A 21,395-nucleotide genomic window follows, 5' to 3' on the forward strand; every position below is an offset into this window, starting at 1 on the left:
CTTAGCAGTCTCTGCTCTGCCAGCACAGAGCCTGGGCGGAGCTCAATCCCACGAATGTCATGACCTGAGCCAAAATCAAGAGTCAGATGCGTACCCAACTGAGCCACCCAGGTACCCCTTGTTCTGAACACCTTTTATATAGAAATAGTTTATAATAAAATAAATGTAAAGAAAAGACCCCCTCTGTGTAGGGAGACTAGGTTATGCTGTAGCAACAAGGGCAATGGCCCAGGGGCCTCACAAAATAAAACGTTTATTTTAAATGCTACATCTCCTGGGCGCCTGGGTGGCTCAGTCAATTAAGTGGCTCTTCTGCTCAGGTCATGCTCAGGTCTGCTAACGTTTGGTGGGTTCGAGCCCTACGTTGGGCTCTTTCCTGACAGTGTGGAGCCTGCATGGGGTTCTCTTTCTCCGCCCCCCTCTCTCTCTGTCCCTGCCCTGCTTGTTCTCCATCTCTCTCTCTCAAAATAAATAAAAATAAGCTTAAAAAAATAAACTAGGGGCGCCTGAGTGGCTTAGTCGGTTAAGCGTCCGACTTTGGCTCAGGTCATGATCTCCTAGTTCACGAGTTCGAGCCCCGTGTGGGGCTCTGAGCTGACAGCTGGGAACGTGGAGCCTGCTTCGGATTCTGTGTCTCCCTCTCTCTGCCCCTCCCTCGCGCATGCTCCGTCTCTCTCTCAAAAATAAATAAAACATTAAACATTAAAAAAAAATAAAAATAACTGCTACATCCCCAAGGAAGCTCAGCGCCAGGTTCTGCTCATTGTCGACACTCTGGAACTCGGGCTAATGGAAACCATTTCAACCAGCCGAACCCTGGCCTGAAACGGCAGGATGTTAATTGGCCAAGGGCTCGATGGCTCTCCCGACCAACTGAGGTTGAAGCACATCGCTGTCCCTGACAGGCCATTGGCCAAAGAGAACCATAGGGCTACGTCTACCTTCAAAGGAAAGTGCAATCTTATCATGTACCCAGAAGGAGGAAAAACAGCAAATCCAGGAATTAATATGATGTTTAAGCATCACCTACCCTGCCCTCCCAAGGAAACTGCCTAAGGGGTGTTCAAAGCTGTTCCATATCTCTTTTTCTCTTTTCCTTTTTCCTCATCTCTTTTCCTCTTTTCCACAACACCTGCACAGTTTTATACATGACAAAATGTGCACATGGCCCAGAGAAGTGCAGTGACTTCTCCGCGGTCACACAGCCAGGCCAGGGAAGGAATCAAGACCCCAGTCCTGTCCTCGGTGCTGCCCAAACCCACCGTCGGTGGGCCCTTTCCTCCTGATATGCCTTTCCCAGGCGTCTCCACCGGTGTCGCTGTTTGCCGAACACCCTCTGTAAACCGACTTGGAAAAACCCTGACATTCGTAAACGTTGCCATGCTCTGTGACGAGGAGCCACGCGGAGGTGGCGACAAAAACATGCTGTAGGAAAACAATAGAAAACAACAAAGGTGACGTTCAGGCCAGAGTCGGCTGACTGCCAGAGCCTGGCAATGCTGGTTAGAAGGAGAAATTCCGCTGGGCCGGTCGCCACCCAGAGCCCCACCCGCGCGGTCCTCCCCGGCTGACAGGTGATTAGAAGGGACCCAGCGCTCCCTCCGGGTGGGCGGGGCTCGGCCTCCGTAGAGCTCCGCCCCCCCCCGCCCGCTAGTGCGCCTGCGCAGCAGCTCTGACGCCGGCCCGAGCCCCGCCCCTCCCGCCGCGACCACGGGCTTGGGGGCGGGGCCTGGGCACAAGATGGCTGCCGCGCGCCCGGAGCCCCCGAGTCTGAGCTCAGCGGCCCCGGAGCCGCGATCCCCGGAGACGCCGGACCTGGTGCGGGCGGGGAAGGGGCCTCGGCGGGGGACTCGAGGAGGGAAGAGGGCTCAGGGCAGGGGGCGGGGCCGGGGCGGGGCCTATGAGGGCTGGGCGGGGGACGTATTTAGGGCTCCGGGTCTGGGGGGTGGGGCCTCTCGGGGTGGGCGAGGGGCGTGGCCGAACGCGGAGCCTATGAGGATGCGGGGCGTGGCCTGTGTGGGTGTGGCCTAAGGAGGGGGTTGGGTGGAACATCTGGGCAGGAGATGGGTAAGGGGAGAGAAATCTCAGAGATTGACTTTGTGTTGTTAAGGGGGCGAGGCCTCACATATATTCTGGGGCTAGAGAACTTGATGGATGATTGGGAAGGTGACCCTGAAAGACAAGGGTGGGTGGTTATGGTCGGGGCACCCGCGCTGGGGTGGAGTAATGATTCTGCAAGGGTCCGAGCGATGTGTCTCCAATGCCTAAGGGGGGATTTGGGGGGCAGGGGTAGAAATGACTGCTCCAGGTGACTTTGGAACGTTCCCCACTAGGGGCTGGAGAGTAACAGACACTCATTCATTCAACAAACATTTACTGAGCTCTTCCTGGGGCTCAGTGGGTAGAGAGGTGAACAAGACAGATAAGGACTGTATTCTCTTGGAGCTCCCAGCCCAGCGGGGAGAGAGACAATAGAGGACATTTATTGTGATACACGCTATGAAGGAAATAAAGAGTGAGCTGTTAGAGTGGGGGGTAAGGGGAGCTACATGTAAATGAGAGAAGTCAGCTGCGTGCCGGCTTATATTTACACTGGGGTCAGAGACAAGCAGGAGCCGGATCACGATGGGTATTATGATGGCGGTTTGGGATGTTACGTGCAGTTGAAGCCATGGAAGGGTTTTGAGTGGGAAAATGACGACCTGATTTCCATTTTCAAAAGGTCATTCAGGCTGCTTTGGGGAGTCAGCAGACATAAGAACAGAGGTTCCCTTCAGGAGGCTTTTTCGTTGTCAAGCCAAGAAATAATTAGCTTTTAACTGGGGTAGGGGAGAGAAATGGCTGGATCCGTGATGTTTTTGGGACCGGAGGGGAAGTCTTGATAGGGATACTGCAGAATCCTAGAAGATGGAGAGCAGGATCTGGAAACTGAGGGGCCCAGCACGCTACATATGAGATGGATGTTTTAATAAGTGGGGGGCTTGTGGGTGAGGCCCTGAGGCAGGGTCCACAGGCTCCTGGTTTTTTCTCCCCCTCACCCCAGGTCCTGGTGCCAGATGATGGCCGGCCCGCCACACCCCCGAGTGACCTCATCGAGATCCAGGTGGTGAAGGTGACGGACACCACGCTGGTACCTGAGCCCCCGGAGCCAGGTTCCCTCCACTGTGCCTTGTGCCCAGCTGCCTTCCGGCTGGTGTCTGAGCTGCTGTTCCACGAACATGGCCACCTGGCGGGGGCTGAGGGCGGCGGGCAGGGTGGGGACCCCAGCCGGTGTCATGTGTGTGGCCACAGCTGTCCGGGCCCCGCCAGCCTCCGCGCGCACTACAGCCTGCACACGGGGGAGCGGCCCTACCGCTGCGCCCTCTGCCCCCGGGCCTTCAAGGCCCTGGCGCCTCTGCTGCGGCACCAGCACCGACACGGGGTGGAGCCGGGGACCTCTCAGAGGCCCCCGGAGGCGGCGGCGGCTCGGGAACAGAGGCCCGGGGTGCCCCAGGAGAGGTCGGAGGTGGTGATGGCGGCGGCGGCAGCGGGCGCGGCGGTGGGGAAGCCTTTCGCCTGCAGGTTCTGCGCCAAGCCGTTCCGCCGCTCATCAGACATGCGCGACCACGAGCGGGTGCACACGGGCGAGCGGCCCTACCACTGCGGCATCTGCGGCAAGGGCTTCACCCAGTCCTCGGTGCTCAGCGGCCACGCGCGCATCCACACCGGGGAGCGCCCCTTCCGCTGCGCCCTGTGCGATCGCACTTTCAACAACTCCTCTAACTTCCGCAAACACCAGCGCACCCACTTCCACGGGCCAGGGCCAGGGGTGGGGGACTCTGGCGGCCAGCTGGCCTCCGGGGCCGAGGAGCCAGGGAGTGGCTGTGGGGCAGGAGACAGTCTGGAAGAAGGCCAAGGGGAGACGGCAAAGGTGAAGGTGGAGGTCGCCCAGTAGGCTGGGAGAGCAGGGACATGGGGGCATCAACGTGGGAAGTAGGAGGCACATTGCAAGGGAGGGGGTGGGTGGGAAAAGGAGGCAGGAGAGAGGAGATGGGGGTAGAGGTGAAAAGAGCTAACAGTGATGGCCATGAGCAGCTAGTACAGGAGAACAGGTTTCGGGACACCCACAAACCTATACAGCACCTCCATGAGACTCAGAAAGGCACAGACACAGACTTGTGGATGCCCAGGTATGTGTAAGGAACACAGGCTGGTTTTCACTGCCCAAGCTGCCTGCTCATTCGGTTGTCCTCATGCAAGACACAGTTTGTCCCCACAGAGCCTGGGCACCATAGAGGGTGAGCCAGGGTTGAATGGAAGGGGCAGAACTGGGGTCAGTCCTTCATCTACAGAACCCTGGACTATCTTGGGGGCCTAGGGTGGACCAGGATGGAATCTTTTGCCTACCTCACTGGATTGCACTGAACCTGGGATGCCTACCCACCCTCAGGCAGAAGACACCCACCAGGTCCTCCATGAAGAGACTCTGGGATCCCATCACCTCGAAGCCAGAGGGTCCCCAAGTCCTAGCTGAGAGCACTTGAGCCTCAAGGATGTAAGCATGACCCTAAGGATCTTGACTCTAAGAGTTGCTCCCTGCTCCCATGGTGGGCCCTCCTTAACCCACTGACTCTGAGGCAACAACATTACAACAGACAGCAAACAGCCACCTAATACCCCCATCATAGGCCTTTAGGTTCAGAGCCCATGGCCCCCAGGGCTACAGAGTAGCCTCAGTTTCCTCTGATCTCCTCCACTCCCTGTTTGAAGCAAACAGCTTACTGCCTGACCCAATGCTATCCCACAGAAGTGTTGGGGAAGGCAGCATGGTGGGCTGGCCTGTGTACGGCAGGTGTGGAATGAACTGAGTCACCGTGGCGGGGGCAAAAGGAGGACCTGGGAGCTGGAGGTGGGGAGCCTCCAGTTCTCCTATTAAAGGACTTTCTGAAGGGTCTATGTCAGTCTTGTGTTTCGGGGTGGGAGTAGAGGGTCCACACTGTGGTCTTGCCAGGAGCAGTGAATTGCAGATCTCTCTCCAAATCTCTGTTTCCTCATCTTTACAATGGGGGTGGACAGTGTCTGGCTCTTCAGAGATGTTGTGTGCTTCACCTGTGGGAATGGGTATCAGGGGAAGTTTAAAAAAATGAAGGGACTCCAGTGATCAGTATATTTATCAACGAGGGAGAGCCCCGGATTTGCTCACCTTCCTCTTTGCCCAGCATCTCCCCCAAGATAGCCCTTCGAGAGGTCAGAGCACCAACAGAACTCATTCTATTTTCTCCAAAGAAACACCTGTGTTTCCTGTCACTGGCCTCACCACCCAAGCTAGAGACCTGGGCAGACTCTTTAAGTCGTCTTGATCCCTCATCCACTTATCTAATCCCTGCCTTCATCCTTTCCCCCCGCTGTTGAGCTGGTTAAGTATCTTTGGAATCTAAACACTTTCATTGTCACTACTCTTGTGGGCCAAGCCAACAATGATCCCACATTTGAAGAGCCACGCGGCAGCACGGGCTCCTCCAAAAACACAGATCCCCAACTTGTTACCAATCCACTACTCCTTGTAGCTTCAAGATGGGATCGCAAGCCTGAATGCCTGTAGGCACTGGGTGGCAATGTAAATGTATGAGGGAGGTGGCTGGGTGAGACGGGAAAGTGCCAGCACCAGGGAGGGGGAAATGGCAGAATTTGGTGGCAGATTAGAGAGAGGGCAATGGTTACTCAGCTCTGGAAGAGTGCAGACCGGGTTGCTAGATCTCCCCAATTTTTCAGAGGTTGCATTAGTTCATATTATGCAAAATCCTTTGATTTTCATATGTCGGCAACTAAGTCAAACTTCATTATTAATTTTTTTTTAATTTTTTTCAACGTTTTTATTTATTTTTGGGACAGAGAGAGAGCATGAACGGGGGAGGGGCAGAGAGAGAGGGAGACACAGAATCGGAAACAGGCTCCAGGCTCTGAGCCATCAGCCCAGAGCCTGATGCGGGGCTCGAACTCACGGACCGCGAGATCGTGACCTGGCTGAAGTCGGACGCTTAACCGACTGCGCCACCCAGGCGCCCCTATTATTAATTTTTTAATGCATGGGCTAAACAAAGCATGTCAGTGGCTTGCGTCCAACAGCTGCCAGCTTCTGGCCTCTGGCCTACAAGATCATCCAAGCTCTACTGTTTGGAATTCAAAGCCCTTCAGGATCCAGCCTCCCACACCTACCCCCCACCCCCCAACCTCCCAGCCATACTCCTCACTGAAATTCTCTTTAACAACTGGGTTCAGTTAAACACACTCAACCCTCCACCCAGAATTCTGTGCCCACTTTACCTGGCAAGCTTCTGTGGCTTGTTATTGTTCAGGCATTACTTTCTCCTCCAGGGAGCTTGGCTACCCCCCAGTCTCACAAAGCGACTCCTCCATGCTCTCTGCCCTCAGGGATAATTCTGTGGACGTTGTGTGGTGTGGCTCTGGGTCCGTGGGACTTTTGAACCCTGGGGCCCTGGCACAAGGACTCTCTCAGTCCAGGTCTTCAGCATTGCCATAGGTTGGCCACAGTAGGTTGCTGCCCCGGAGTGGGTCAAGCCGAACCTGCCCAGGCCATGCCCCCTGAACCAGCTTTGTCTTCCAGTCCCAGCACTGAGCACCCTGGGCCTGCAGTCCCCATTCTACTGTGGATTTGCTGGGAGTCCCTGGAGCCTCTTTCTTCTCCAGGACCTCCGCCTCCTCTTCTGACAGATGGGATAACAACACAGAGAGCACAGAGCTGGCTCACTGTTCCACCAACGGAAGTGAGCGCCGTGGAAGGGCTTTTGAAGCCCCTCCCAATTATCCTGGACAGATGGGTGCGATAGACGAGGAGTCTGTGCGACGTGGGAACACAGGGGTTCTCCTCCATCGAGGGCAAGGAGCGTGTCCAATTCATGTTTCCCCGGTGTCCAGTGAAGGACCCAGCAGACGGTGGGGGGTGGGGGAGGGCTTCTGGAAATGTGGGCCAGGTGAACAAACGCCAAAAACATCTCAAAGGGGGAAGGAGTCCAGGCACACTGTGAGTTTCTGAGAACAGAAACTTACCTGTCTTGTTCATCTCCCTTTGCCCAACGTGCAGACTGAAGCTTGGATACGGTAAATCCTCAGTAATTATCATTTGGATGAGGCAAAGCAGAAAGCCTGAGGGTGAGGCAGAGGGTGTCGGGGAATCGAAATCCCTGGGAAACAAAAGTTCTCAACTTTGTCAGCGCTTAATCCCCTCTCCCTGGGATACAAGAAAGGACTCCGGTGCCCCTGTTGATACGATTTATTATTCTCCGCTCTGTACAAGCCGCGTCTACCACCCCGCCCCCACCCCCACAATCCAAAAGAGCACCCAGTCCCCCTTGTGCCCTCCCAACTCCACGCATACTCGGTTCCAGCCAGATCCCAAAGGAATGGGGAAGGGCAGTTCAGACCCACATCCTCCACCAAAGCTTATCGGGCGACAGAATGCTGCTGGGGGAGGGGGCGCTGATGAAGGTTACAAAACGGAGTTGGACGGAGGGTCAAGTTCAGTGTCTGATGGGCTGAGGGGAGGGCCAGAGACGTCCGGGACCGGAGTCTGTGCGGCATGAGCCTGCAAGGAGGCTAGTCTGTCCGAAGTTCTGAAGGATGGCTGGGCAACAGCGAGGAGGGGTTAAGAGTCTGATCAGCAACTAGAGAGAAGGAGGAGAGGGGTTGAGAGGGGACATCTGATTGGAGTGGCGGATGGGAACCCCCTCCTGGTCAGGCATCCTTTCCGGCCAAGGCGCCCGCCCCTGCCCCAGGTCCGCCGAGGCCCTCGGCTTTGTGCGCCAGGCGGTGTTTCTTGAGGCCATAGGTGTTGGCGAAGCCCTCCCCACAGGAGGAGCAGCGGAAGGGCCGTCCGCCCTGGTGCGCCGCCAGGTGCTTACGGAAGTAGCCGGGGTCCTTGAAGGCCTTGAGGCAGGCAGGGCAGCGGAGCTCGGGCCGCGGCGGCTCGTGGGCGCGCTGATGGCGCAGCACCGAGCTCAGGTAGAAGAAGCCCTTCCCGCAGTGCTCGCAACGGTAGGCGCGCTCCCCCAGGTGCAGCCGCTGGTGCTCCAGCAGGTTGGAGCGGTAGCGGAAGGTCTTGCCGCAGGCGCCACAGCGCTGGGGCCGGGCCACGGCGTGCAGCCGCCGGTGCTCCGCCAGGCTGGACGACTGCGCGAAGCGCTTGGCGCACACGCCGCACTTGAAGGCGCGCTCGCCGGTGTGCACCACGCGGTGCTGCCGCAGGTACCAGGAGCGCAGGAAGCCTCGGCCACACACGCCGCACCGGTAGGGCCGCTGCTCCGTGTGGCAGCGCTGGTGGCGCATCAGCAGGGCCGCCTCCCAGAAGCGCTTGCCGCACACCGGGCAGCGGAAGCCCCGCTTCTGCCGGTGGCTGCGGCGGTGCAGGAGCAGGTCGTAGGCACCGGCGAAGCTCTGGCCGCAGAGGCCACAGCCTAGGGTCCGCCGCACCAGGTGCACGTACTTGTGAGTCACCAGGCCCAGGAAGTGTTTGAAGCTCTGGCCACACGTGGCGCAGCTGAAGCGCTCAGGGCCCGAGCTGGCACCCCCGCCGCCCCCCGCCACCGCCGTCCCGCTGGCGTCGTCACCCCCGGACACCCCCGCCAGGGCAGCCACGGCCGCCCCCACCTCTCCCGCCAGCCCGTTGTCCAGCACGCTGGCCGCGTCGGCGCTGCTGGAGCCATCCGGGGGTTGGGGACCCCCGGGTGTGGGCGGGAGCAGGCGCTCGGGGGCAGCCTGGTGGACCAGCTTGTGCCACATGAGATTCTCGATGAAGCCGAAGGTCTTGCCGCAGGCATCGCAGCCGTACGGCTTCTCCGCCATGTGGGCCTCCTTGTGGCTCATCACGTGGAAGAGATCCGGGAAGTGTTCGCCGCAGTCCGAGCAGGCATAGCTCAGGGCATCGGCGGCCCCGGCAGAGGCGGCCGAGGCGCCCGGCCCACAGGCCCCGGGCGCACCCTGCGTGGCCGGGAGGCCCGCAGCCCCAGCCAGGGCGCAGGGCAGTTGGAGGCGGTGCACCTGGCGGTGGCGGGTGAGGCTCTGCGGGTAGCCGAAGACCTTGCCGCACAGCTCGCACTTGTAGGGCCGCTCGCGGGTGTGCACCACGTGGTGCTTGCTCAGGTGGAAGGACTCCCGGAAGCGCTTCCCGCACACGGGACACTGGTGGGGCTTCTCGCCGGTGTGGATGCGCTCGTGGCGCTTCAGAGTCTCGCGTCGCCCAAAGCCCCGCCCGCAGATGCCGCAGCAGAAAGTCTTTCCGGGGACGCTGGCGCCCGCGCCGCCCGCCGCGCTGGTGCCAGCCCCGCCGAGCAGCAGCGGGTGCGCCCCCAAGAGTGGGACGGGCACGGCGCCGTACACCACGGCCGCCGCGGCCGCCGCGGCCTTCTCGCTGTCCGTGGCCGGAGGGTCCGGGGGCAGGAGGTAGGGGCCTGCAGGGAAGGCTGGCGGGGGCTGCGCGACCGCGGCCGCCGCGTCCTTGGGCGCGTCCGGGGCGGTGGCGGGCGGGGCGTGCGCCGCCTTGTGGCGGAGCAGGCTCTGGGGCGCCGAGTACGACTTGCCACACAGGTCGCAGGGGTACACGGGCCGGGGTCCCGCCGCGCCCGCGCCCGCGTGGGCCGCCTGGTGCTTGAGCAGGTAGGCGGCGTCGCGGAAGGCCTTCCCGCAGACGCCGCACGGCAGGCGCAAGAGGTCGGCAGAGTGCGTCTTCACGTGCCGCTTGAGGCTCTCCCTGCGGTTGAAGCTCTTGCTGCACACGGAGCAGGAGAAGGGCTTCTCGCCGGTGTGGATAATTTGGTGCTGGTGGAGGTGGCTGGGCTTCTTGAAGACCTTCCAGCACAGCGGGCAGGCAAACGGGCCCTCGCCGCCCCCCGCCGCGGGAGGGGGCACGCCCACCCCAGCGGGGGCTCCGGCCGCCTCCGCCACGCTGGAGGCCACGGCGGCTCCGGCTCCGGCGGCGGCGGCGGCGGCGGCGGCGGCGGCTGGGGGCGGGGCGGGAGGGCCCGAGGGCACGGGGGTGGGGGCGGCGGGGGGTGCGCCCGCCGCGGGCGCCGGCAGGCCCAGCGGCGGGAGGGGCGCCCCGGGCTGCGGCGGGCCCCCCGGAGCGGGCGGCACGTCCTTGTGGCAGCGGCGGTGGCGGATGAGGCTGGACACGTGGTTGTAGGTGCGGCCGCAGACGCCGCACTCGTAGGGCCGCTCGCCTGAGTGCACCAGCATGTGCTGCACCAGGTGCGAGGACTGCTTGAAGGACTTCTGGCACACGCCGCAGGGGAAGCGCCGCTCCATCAGGTACTTGAGCCTCCGGAAGTAGCCCTTGTCGTCCTTGGCCGGGTCGCAGGCCGCCGCCCCTGCGGCGGGCCCCGGAGGGGTCTGTGAGGGGGCGGGAAGCGGCCCCGGGGTCCCGGTGGGAGAGGCCAGCCCCGGGGTCACCCCCGGCCCGGTCGCGGGCCCTCCGCGTTTCAGGTTCCCAAAAAGGTGCTGGTGTCCAGACAGGTCGACGATGCCCCACTGCGGGGCGGGGAAGGCAGCATCAAATAGGGGGGGCGGAGGGGGCCCGAAGGCGGGTGGCAGGGGCGGGTCGGGCTTCTTGGCCTGCGAGGAGGACGACGACGACGAGGACGACGACGAGGACGACGACGAGGAGGACGAGGACGAGGACGGCGCCTCCGCCTTGGGTTTGAAGGTCGCCTGGGGCGGGTAGTCGTACTGGGGCGGAGGGGGCTGGGGCGGGGGCTGGGGCGGTGGCCCAGGGGCGCAGGGCAGGGCGGCCACCGCCTTGGCGTGCTCCCCGTACAGTTCCATGGGCTCGAAGCGCTGGTGGTTGAGGAACTCCAGAAAGTCGAAGGGGTAGCTCTGGAAGTGAACCCCGTCCTCGCCCCCTATGCCGCTGCCCCCACCGCCCCCGGCGGCACCGCCCGCTGCGTTTGCCTCCATCTCGGGCGGGGTGGGCGACGGCAGACCCTGTGGAGAAGAGGAGAGGGCTGAGGAAAGGGGACCGGGCGCCGGAAGTCATGGCCATCTGCGGAGCCACAGTCTGCCTCCCAGCCTTGCTCCTCTCGGTCCCCCGCCCCTCCAGCGCACAGGGCAGCCCCCCTCCTGGCTCTAGCGCACCACAGACGCCTGCTCAGCCGTCCACCTCCTTGCTGGGGCCCCTTTGCTCCTGCCCTCTCATCCCTTCCACGTTCCCGTTGTTTCTGGGGTCTTCCCACATCCTTCCTCCCCATCCCCCAGGCCCTCAGCTCCGCACCCCCAATCTAATTCTCCCAGCACCCCTTGCCTCTGGTGGCAGTCCCCTTACAAACTCTTGGGTATCAGCACCATGTCCTACCCCCCTCTCCAAAACACACACACACACACACACACACACACACACACACACACGAGCCCCGTTCTCAATCCCCTCAGGTTTTGCCTCTAAAACGATAAGAGGGTGGACTCTAGAGCTCGAGTGCCAGATAGGAATCTGAGCCCCACCACATTCCAGCTGTGTGACCACAGACAAGTTCCTGAACCTCTCTGTGCCCGGATTTCCACATCTACAAACAGACGTGACAAAGCACACCCCTCCTGCTCAGGGTCGATGTGAGGCTCCAGCAAGCAAATAGCAGGCCTTCGGGTGGAGGCTTCCTGGCACTTTGCAAGCATGCGGTAAGTGGTATTATATCGATACCCTCTCAGCACTGGTAGTAGATAAAGCCAAGACAGACCAAGAGAACTGGAATGAAATCAGTGTTGGGGAGGGCCGCGTTCTTTTACTACAAGGCGTTTGCCTGGAAGAAGCAAGTTACACCGGGAGGCCTGGCACTGAGAAGGCAGCCTGACGCAGCAGGAAACAGGTGGGCACTGCACCTGGGCAGACCTGGGTTCACATTCCCTCTCCTTCCCGAACCTCGCTTTCTCCATTTCTGCGAGGAGGCGGTAACCCCTAGGCTGCAGGGGGAATTTAGGGAACTCACTCTGCACGGAAGGAAACATTATGTGTACTTTGGTGACATCACACACCTGGGGGACCCCGACAGCAGATGCCCAGGGGGTGCAGGTCTCCGTCCTCGCCCCAGGTGGGGATTTCCCTGCCTCCTGTGCAATGGCAGTCAGTCTCTGGGCACCTCCTTTACAGTATTTGTCATCCCAGAAGGCAGGTGTCCATGTCTGCGCCCCGGCCCCCACCAGAACCTCAGCTCCTACAATGGACTTTTGAACCTGAGCCACCCAGGGGGCCGGGGAAACACCTCCACCAAGTCCACGGACAGTCAGTGGGAGAAGAGCCCTCAAGGTGTAGCATGCTTCTTGTCCATAATCCCTGGCCCATGGGGGCCTGGCTCTGTGCCCACAACAGGGGTCAGCGATGCCTACCAAGGCCAGGGCCCATCTGCCCCCAGCCAGCCAGCTGGCTCTCTCCCCTCCACAGGTGAAAGGTGAGTGTCTCCTCCACTCCTCCGCCAAGAGGTCGGTATTTTTAGCCTCTAGCTCTGGGTGTCCTTGGACGAGACTCAACATCCCATGCCCTTCACACCCCCTCTGGTTAATTTGCTCTCCAGAAGGAACAAAGGCATGGCTGCAGTGGTGGTGGGAGCCTGTGGGGGAAACCTAAACCCAGGAGACCGGGAGAGTGGGCTGGGTGGGCAGAAAGCACATGGTAGAGGAGTGCAAGGGGCAGGGGAAGGAGGTGTCTTAGGGAAGAAACCACCGCCCTGGCTTGCCTCCACCAGGGTACATATTAATAACAGCTAATGTTGACTGGGCATTTCCTACAAGCCCAGTGTGCTCCCAGCACATTATATATATTAACTCAATCTCCCCAAAATCTATGAGACTATGACATAGGGACTATTATCCCCATTTGACAAAACAGAAGCACAGAGAAGTCAAGTAAATTGCCCAAGGTCACAGAGCAAGTCTGCGGCTCAGCCTCCCCACTTCCCCCACCAGGTTGTTTGTTTCCTAAGGTGGACAAAGGTGGGGTGGACTGTGGGGCCTGGAGCCTTACTGGGGGGTGTTACCTAGGTGATGGGAGTTTATGTAGGGGGCTGGGTGGGAGGGGAAGGGGGTGTCTGTCTTGAACGGATGGAGCAGTGATGTGGTGAGTCTATTCCTCAGATCTCAAGGTTAAGTCCTGTGCCTGCTTCAGGTCCCTGTTCAGATGTCCTCTCCATCCTACCCAATCCTCCCTAACCCCTCATCTTGCTGCATTTTCTCATCACTGTCACTGCCACCACTTGCTGTGTGTATTTCTTTGACTGTGTGTTTACTGTCTGGCATCCCCACCTAACAGAATAAGGATTTGGTCCGTCTTGTTTGCTGCTGTGCCCCCAGCACCGAGCACAGCACCCAGTATGGTGTGGTTGTTTGATAAGTATTTGCTGATATATGGGACTTAAACAGCACCCTCCTAAATCACCAGCAGACCCACCAAGAAACCACAAGAAACAAGGAACCCCGGATGAATAAATATGAAAACACAATGTACCAAAACTTAGAGAAGATGCAGCCAAAGTAGGGCTCAGAGGTAAACTGATAGCCTATACTGATAAGTGTTTGTTAAATGAGCAAAGGAACAAGACTGAGCTGACCAGAACCCCCTGAGGGAGGGAGGGGGACGTTTAGCAGAGATGGAGTTGACACGGGGTGGAGGTCCCCAGAAGAAGGAATTCAAGGGTGGTGATGTTGTAAGGAGGGACCCAAAGGCGAGTGGGAAGATGTGAAGGGCTACTGCTGTGAAGAGCAGGGAGGAGCACTGGGGGATGGAAGTGATCAGGCTCCCAGTATTTCCACTGGGAAATAAGAGGCATTTACTCTTTCAGGGGATCCCAGCCTTAAATCGGTGTCTTTCTAAGGGGAGACGCATCCTATGGAGAGAAGCATGATGGGGGCATGTCCCAAGGGGACAGCAACTGCACTCGTAATCGTAACAGCTCATGTTTGTGTTTATTGTTCAACCAGTTTGAGGTGCAGCATCGTGAGGCCTCATGATGGTCCTGTACTGTTATCAGCTCCATTTTGTAAGTGGGAAAACTGAGAAAGGGGGGGTCATTTCCCCAAGGTCACATAGCCACTCAAGGGGAAAGTAGGTATTAGATTCCAAATCTCTTTGATACCAGGACCTGTGGGCCATTCTGCTACAACAGGTTCGACTTGGGATGAAGCTGTACTCTGTTAATAACAGTAACGTGGACACACGTACCGCGTAATGTGAAGTGCTTTCTACCTGCCTAGTGCTCTTCTAAATCCTTCAACGAATCTTCCTACTGAGTCAAGAAGATGGTGACCACTATCAACTCTGTTTCACAGAGGAAGAGACTGAGGGCCGGAGACATAAATTCATCTCCTAATGTCATACCAGTAACAAGCCATGGCAGAGCCAGGAATAGGAGGCAGGCAGCAGGGCTCCAGAGTGCGTGCTGTTACCCACTACAGCATGCTGTCTTTCAACATTCTCTCTCCAAAAGAAAGGAAGGTCCCCCACTCTGCCTTATACTAGAAATACACTTCGCCGCACCCACTTCCTTGATACCCGAGCCCAGAACCAGCCACCAGGATTTTCTGAACACTAATAAGCACTGTACTACGTATCTTATGTGGTTTGTCTCCAACTTCATAACACACTCATCAGATAAGCATTACTATTATTCTCATTTAACAGACGAGAGGACTAAGGCCAAACCACGTCCCTCCTCTGTTCAAACCCTGCAGTGACACCCATCCCACTTAAAGTCAAAGTCTCTATGATGACCTACATACCCTCCATGGCCACCTGGCTGCTCCTCCAACATGCCAGCATTCCTACCCCAGGGCCCTTGCACTGGCTGTTGCTTCTGTCTGGAATCCTCTGATTGCTATCTCTATACCTCTCTCTCCCTCACCTCTTTCACACCTCTGCCCAAAGGCTGTCTCCTCAGTGAGGCTCTCCATGGCCCCTGTAACCTGTCATCCACACCAACATTCCGGCTCTTCCCAGCCTGCTTTGTTTCTGTCCTTACCTGTCAGCATCACCCGATAAACCACATATTCTGCTTGTCTTGTTGTTGCTGGCCTCCCCCTCTAGAAGGTGGGCTCCATACAGGCAACGATTTTTACCTGTTTTGTTCACTGTTCTATCCCAGGACCTAGAACAGTGCCTGTCTCCAAAAATATTTATGAAATAAGTGAATGAATGAGGCTAGGAAAAGAGGGAGTGGTTTGCTCAGAGATATGAACACAGTGGAATCCTGGACTCACCCTCTTAACCACTTCACTCTTGGGGGCAGCTGGTAAGAGCAGCCCCCGGTTGGCCACAGTTGTCCAGGAGGGTTGGGATTTACAGAGGTGAGTGTGTGGCTTTGGGGAGCGACAAGATGACAATGGGAATCTTGTGAAGAAGGCCTTTTTGCCACCCTCTTCTGTGACCATACCCTGATCCTGCTGTATTTTATCCACACACACACACACACACACACACACACACACACACACATTTTGTTTTTTAATTGTCCCATCAGCTAGCATATGCGCTCCATGAGGGCAAGGGTTTTTGTCTGTTTGGTTCTCTGCTGCATCCCCCATGTGTAACAGGTCCTCATCAAACACTTGAACAAATGAACGAATGAACAAATGAAGAACAGTATGGGCTTGGTAGAGCTGACAAAGGCGAGAAAATTGATCACAGTGCCCTTATCCCCAATGCCCTAAGACATCAAACCCTCTCCCTCTTGTTCTCTTCCTCTGCTCCAACCTCACTGGCTTCCCTGATGCTCCTCCACTCACCATGATCACGGCCACCTCAGGACCTTTGCGCTTGCTATTCTCGCCGCCTGAAACCGTCCACCCAGATCTCTACATGGCTAAGTCACCTCTGCTAATCCAGTTTTTACCTCTGAGGTAAACCATCGGGCTCTGGGAGAACCCAGAAAACAGGATTTATCTTATTCGTTCACTTGTGTTTGAACTCTCTCAAGCAGACTGTAAAACCCACAAAATGAAAGACCATGTGTATCTCTCTCCTTCACCACTGTATGCCCTGTACCTAGAACAGTGAATGAATGAATGAATGAATGAATGAACACATGCCTGGGGAAAAAAAGAGGTCAGGCTAGAGAAAAGATGGGGGTCTTCTCTAGGGCGTCCAGGAGGATGAAATGAAGCTGGGTGCGAAGCGGGAGAGGTTAACGCCACAGAAAGAGGTGGTCTGAGAGGGAGAGGCTCACTGTGGGGCACTGCTCTGTGGGAGGACTGGGGACAGGAGCTGACCTGGCTTGGGGAGAGGAGGGAGGTACAGCAGAAGTGTTTCATTGGAGCCTGGAGCTAAACAGGCAGCTGTTTCCACCTGAATGGGGAGAGGATGTGGGTGTGAGAGCAGAACTCTAGAGGGAGCTAGCTGTTCAATGGGGGGGGGGGGGGAGGTGGGGGGGAGGGTTGAAAGGGGTATTCTCAACCACTACGGTACCGGGTGGGGGGGGGGGTGGCAGAAGAAAAAAAAAAAGGTATTTTCTGCTGCAGACCAAAATGGAAAGTATTTTTACATCGGGAGGAGGCGGGGGGGGGGAGTGGAAATGTGGGAGAATTGGGGGATGTTGTGTGTGGACAGAGATAAGAGGGGCAGTTCTGCAGCGAAGCACTAATGCAACACTCTTTTGGAGGCAGCCTATAGGGAATACTAACGGAGGGTTCACGGGCAGCTGCCCTCCGTGAAGGAAGGCAGCGCTGGTGGCATTTGGGGGGCTGTCCTGGAGGCAGCAATGACAAGGGTTACGCAGAAGCGATCCTATGAGAAAGCATTCATGGGGGCCCTGGCAGCAGTTTAAGGGATCGCCACAAATAAGGACGCTTTGGCAGCCGTCCTGCATGGGGGCGTTAATGGGGCAGATGTCTGGAAGGGTCTTATGGGGGAGCAGTGACTGGGGGGACCCCTGGCGAGGGCCCGGCGGGAGAGGCACTGACGGGGACGTTCTGGGGACCAGAGCGGGCCAGGGCGGGACCCCCCGCCCCCGTTGCCCCCGGGTCCCCGGGCCACGCGCCCCGTCACTCACCGGCGCAGGGGTCTCCGCCGGGAGGAGGCCGAGGAGGCGGAGGAGGCGCCGCCGCTCCGGGGAGACCCGAGGGCCCGACCGGAAGTGCCGCCCCCTCCCCCTCCCCGGCAGCCCCGCGCCGCCCGCCTGCCCGCCCGCCCGGAAGCGGAAGTCGCGCCCGTCTCCGAGGCGCCGGCGTGGAGAAGCGGAAAGAGGAGGCGGTGGCGGCGACCGGGAAAGAGAAGTGCGCCTGCGCACTGGCTCGGGGACGCGGACGGGGAGAGCCTAGGCCGCTTCCGGTAGGCGAGCTAAGCAACGTGCGCCTGCGTCCTGAGCCCCGGCCGCCTAGGGCACAGCCCACACGCTCCGGACATCCGGTTAAGCCATGCCCCTCGCGTAAATCTGGCGTGTAAGCCCCGCCCCCATTCTGAACCACGCCCATTTTATAACTTAATTATTTAAGCCCCGCCCACTGCCTTAAAATCCATCCTCCTCGCCCAGCACCCACGATTTTTCTCCTGTTCTTACCCACTTCCAAGTCCCCAAGAACTCCACCTATCTCCCCTCAGCCCCGCCCACAGCCCAACACTCTTCTAGCAGTGCCCCCCAGAGGTTTTTAGGCTGCACCAAGCACCCTGTGTTAGCCCAGCCCCTTCCTACTAAGCGCCCTTCGTCTCAGGCACTTCCCTTCCTTAGTCCTTATTTAGGTACCCCCTTCTGTCACCTGTGCCTGAATAACAGTCATGCCCCCCTCACAGCACCTTCTCTTCACAGTTACATCCCGTCTGTCCCAACACTTTGCTCTCCTGCAGTTCCCCCTTGAAACGTCTCCTCTCAGATAAACCCTATTCATATGGCCTCTAAACCGTTTCCACCTTCTGCCTGCCAACCCTTAAACCAAGTCAAGCCCCACCCTTGTTCTCAACACCTGCCCCCTAAACCACGCCCACAATGCTCATCAGCCTCACCCCTTAGCCCCAACCCCGCCCCCTGTTTCCCTAGCCCCGCCCCCTCCTGGCCACACCTCTTATCTACGTAAGCCTTACCAAAGTTGTTAATTCTGCTCACAACCCTCAACTCGGTTTTTCCTTAGTGTCAGGACAAAGTGATGGAGCAAAGTAGTGGGGGCAGAATTTCCAAGAATATGGCTGGGATGGGGGATGGGGACCTAGATCACATTTGCATAGAGGTTCAATGTTTTACTTAGAGTGGCTATTTACAGGGAGCACTTTGGGGTCTGCTGGAGCTGGGAGAGGGGGCAAAGCCTTCCTCCAAGCCAGCCCATAGTGGCAAGGTAACAAGGCACATGACATGGGGTTCTCCCAAATTCGATGCACTCCTATCAGGGTGGCATAGCGACCAGAGGACATTTGAAGGGAGGGCCAGCCCTGGTACCATCACTGAATACACACAGGAAGCCAGTAGGCAGATATTTATTTCCAAGGCCCCTGCCTTCCAGGGGCCTGTCAGTCCGGGGGAGGGTGGCGGAAGGCAGCAGGACCCAGGAGTTTAGGTCCTCACCCTCAACCCCCTCCCACAACGGGAAGACCACCAGGTATGAGAGCGTCCCAGCTTTCCTGCCCAGGCTCAGCACCAGCTGAACTCCCAGCTCTAAACCTGGCCTGGGGACAGGTGGCCCAGGGTGTGGGTCAAGCCAGCTCTTTGCCCTCCGGCTCCTCCACCCCCTCTTCAGCCCCTGCCGTAGCCGGAATGCCCTCGTCGTCCCACGGTGGTTCGGGCCCTGGGTCCGGGGAACACAGGGGTGCCCCCATGGCCTCGGGGTGCTTGCGTTTGGCATGGCGCCGGAGCGTGTTGGCCTCCGTGAAGCGCAGCCGGCAGACAGGGCACTGGTAGGGGCGCTCCCCGGAGTGGACACGGTGGTGGTGGGCCAGCTCACCCGCCTCGCGGAAGCGACGAGGGCAGAGTGGGCAGCGGAAGGGCCGCAGGCCGGCATGGATGTTGCAGTGCCGCCGTAGGTGGCTGGACCGCTTGAAGGTCTTGCCGCAATCCTTGCACTCGTGCGGCTTCAGCTCTGAGTGCGAGATGCTGTGGCGTTCCAGGTCGGAGAGGTAGGGGAAGGCCCGCAGGCACACCGGGCAGAAGTGCGGGGCCTTCTTGGGGCCGGAGCCCTCAGGCAAACCAGCCGCTGACCCCTCAGAGACTGTATAGGGCACACCCTGATCATCGATCAACAGGAGGTCGCTGCCACCGCCGCTGCCCACAGGGGCTGTCACCCCCTGTGCCAGCGGGGGCTCCTGCCCTGACTTGGGGGGGCGGCCCCGCTTGCGAGGGAGGGCGGCCTTGAGCGTCCGATTCGAGGAGGTGGCCCCCCCAGGGCGCCGGCCTCGGCGGCCCCGGGGAACAGGAGGAGGTAAGGCCAGAGGTTTCTCTTCCTCCCCGGGCAAAGGCGAAGGCAACGGGTCTGGGCTGGGGGTGTCCATTGAGCAGTGGGGGGCTTGGGTCTGGGCACTGGAGCCGGGCTAAGAGGAGAGAGGGGGCAGCCGTCAGTGCAGGGAGGGTCTGAGTCATCCCTTGTCCCCCAACACCTCGCCCATCCCTTGGTCTGAGTCTCTCGACCCGGGCATGGCCAACATTCACCTGGACAGTTATAGCTACACTGGTGGGTAAAATAGTATTTTATAGTAATTCCAACCATTTGGTAAAAAGACACTACCTTTAGCCACACAGGTGTCTCCTAAGCCTCCCTCACCCCCTTCCTAGAAGTTCAGAGTCATCTTGAATCAAAATAAAGGAAAATCTTCATAGGAGGATAGGATAGAGTCCAACTAAGGGTATGGGGCCATATTGCGATCCTCAAAACAAAGAGCCCATCAAACCTGAGCCATGGAGGCCCAGGAATGTTTTGTCCCACTTCTGTTTGGCAAAGTGGGAGGAGTGTGGGAGTTCAGGACTGGGAGAAGACAAGGGACTGGTGGTCCCAGGTGATGTTTGGCCCCAAGTCGTAGGTGAAGAAATATATGGGAACTGTTAAGGCTCCCAACTCACAGGGTCTGGGTTCAACTCCTGAGTCTGTCACTCACTCTCTGTGTGGTCTGGGGCAATGATTTCTCTGAGCCTCCGTTAAGCCTTTTGCAAAATAGGACGAATAGGTCATCTTACTCGCACAGACATGGCATGAGGATAATACACATAAAGTGCTCAGTGCACAGAAGTGCCTAGAAGATATCAGCTAGGCACTCACTGACAGCTAAGCCCCACGCCAACTTTCTGAATAATGGTACATCACCCCCATTTTGCAGCTGGGGAAACAGAGGCACAGGAAAGCCTGGTCAGTTGCCCAAGCCCTCTCTGCAAACAAGAGCGGGATCAGGACTCGAACTAGATCTCCAGGACCCCAAAGGCGCAGGGAGTGAGAAGAAATGCACCCAAGGAGACAAGGGGATACCATAGGGTTCCTTACACCTGGGTTAGATCCAGCTCTGCCATTAATTAACAAATGACTTTGCTTCTCTGGGCCAGTTTCCACCTCTGTAAAATGGCTATAGCAAGTTGTCAGTCGGTAATAGTAAGCACTCAGTAAACTACCATCACCACCATGACCTCCATCGACAGAGCATGGGACCATGAGACTAGGGTGTAATTAAAGCGAGAGTGAGGAAGGAAGAGGTGCAGTTAACAGCTGGGGCTGCAGGTGCCACTGGAACAGGCACATACATTGAAGGCCAGAGAGGGGCCACCACTTTTCCACGATCACATGGTTCGCTCCGGTAGGAAGGCCTGGACTAGAACCGGGGTCTCCGGAACAGGGGCCTCGCCCCTTGCCCCTCAGCCACCCCCGTGCAGGCACGCGCCCGGCGGCCCGAGCGCGCGGGGCGGGCCCTGCGGGGGCGGCGGCCAATGAGAGGCGCGCGGGCCGCGGACGGCGAGGGCCTCCAGGAAGGGGGTCTGCGCGCGCGCGCCCGGGCCGACTCCGCGGGGCGCGAGGTCGGCGCGCGCGCTGCGGCGGGCGCGGGCGCAGAAGCAGGTGTGGGGGCGCGCTCCAGGAGCGCGCGGCCCCGGGCCTCCCCTCCCTCCGCTCCCCTCTCCCCGCCCGGACCCCCGCCTCTCGGGTACCTCATTTGCATGTCGCCTGGGCTCGCGAGTGTGCGCGCGCGGGGGCGACGGGGCCGACGCGTGGGAAGGGGCGGGGGCCAGGGGGCCCTGCCCCTCGGCGGCGCGCTTGGGGACGGCCCCGCCCTCTCCCTCCCCCACTCCCTCTCAGTCGGGCCCGCGCCCGCGGGGAACAAAGAGGACGCGCCGGGTCCTAAGGACCGGTCACGTCCTTGCAGCCAAAACGCGCCTGCGCGCCCGTCGCCTTCGCTGGCCCCGAGCGGGAAATAACCCCACCAACACATTCGGGACCACATAGAAATGTCTTTCCTCCCACAAAGTACCCAGCAGGGT

At 58.9% G+C, this 21,395-nt stretch overlaps 3 protein-coding genes across 7 annotated transcripts; 1 reads left to right on the top strand and 2 right to left on the bottom strand.

The window, feature by feature from the left end:
- Positions 1 to 1,690: 1,690 nt before the first annotated feature.
- Positions 1,691 to 4,935, top strand: ZNF784 (zinc finger protein 784). The gene is made up of 2 exons (XM_047837335.1): positions 1,691 to 1,818; positions 3,044 to 4,935. The coding sequence occupies exons 1-2, from the start codon at positions 1,741 to 1,743 to the stop codon at positions 3,932 to 3,934; spliced, it is 969 nt and encodes a 322-aa protein (XP_047693291.1). The 5' UTR covers positions 1,691 to 1,740; the 3' UTR covers positions 3,935 to 4,935.
- Positions 4,936 to 6,832: 1,897 nt separating this feature from the next.
- ZNF865 (zinc finger protein 865) lies at positions 6,833 to 17,346 on the bottom strand. 5 transcript variants are annotated; one of them, XM_047836429.1, is made up of 3 exons: positions 17,013 to 17,346; positions 12,013 to 16,009; positions 6,833 to 10,971 (listed from the first exon to the last, which is right to left on the bottom strand). In XM_047836429.1, exons 2-3 carry the CDS (start codon positions 12,505 to 12,507, stop codon positions 7,732 to 7,734), a joined length of 3,735 nt encoding a protein of 1,244 aa, XP_047692385.1. In that variant the 5' UTR covers positions 12,508 to 16,009; positions 17,013 to 17,346; the 3' UTR covers positions 6,833 to 7,731. The 5 variants fall into 5 exon arrangements, with proteins under 5 accessions (XP_047692385.1, XP_047692383.1, XP_047692387.1 ...); XM_047836427.1 differs by having other exon boundaries at positions 12,013 to 16,309; XM_047836431.1 differs by lacking the exon at positions 12,013 to 16,009 and having other exon boundaries at positions 17,013 to 17,342.
- An 839-nt stretch (positions 17,347 to 18,185) lies between these two features.
- ZNF524 (zinc finger protein 524) lies at positions 18,186 to 21,383 on the bottom strand. Its single transcript, XM_047835959.1, has 2 exons — positions 21,066 to 21,383; positions 18,186 to 19,471 (listed from the first exon to the last, which is right to left on the bottom strand). The coding sequence occupies exon 2, from the start codon at positions 19,430 to 19,432 to the stop codon at positions 18,641 to 18,643; it is 792 nt and encodes a 263-aa protein (XP_047691915.1). The 5' UTR covers positions 19,433 to 19,471; positions 21,066 to 21,383; the 3' UTR covers positions 18,186 to 18,640.
- Positions 21,384 to 21,395: the final 12 nt, after the last annotated feature.

The sequence above is a fragment of the Prionailurus viverrinus genome, chromosome E2 (assembly GCF_022837055.1).
Source record: "Prionailurus viverrinus isolate Anna chromosome E2, UM_Priviv_1.0, whole genome shotgun sequence".
Classification (NCBI taxonomy): domain Eukaryota; kingdom Metazoa; phylum Chordata; class Mammalia; order Carnivora; family Felidae; genus Prionailurus; species Prionailurus viverrinus.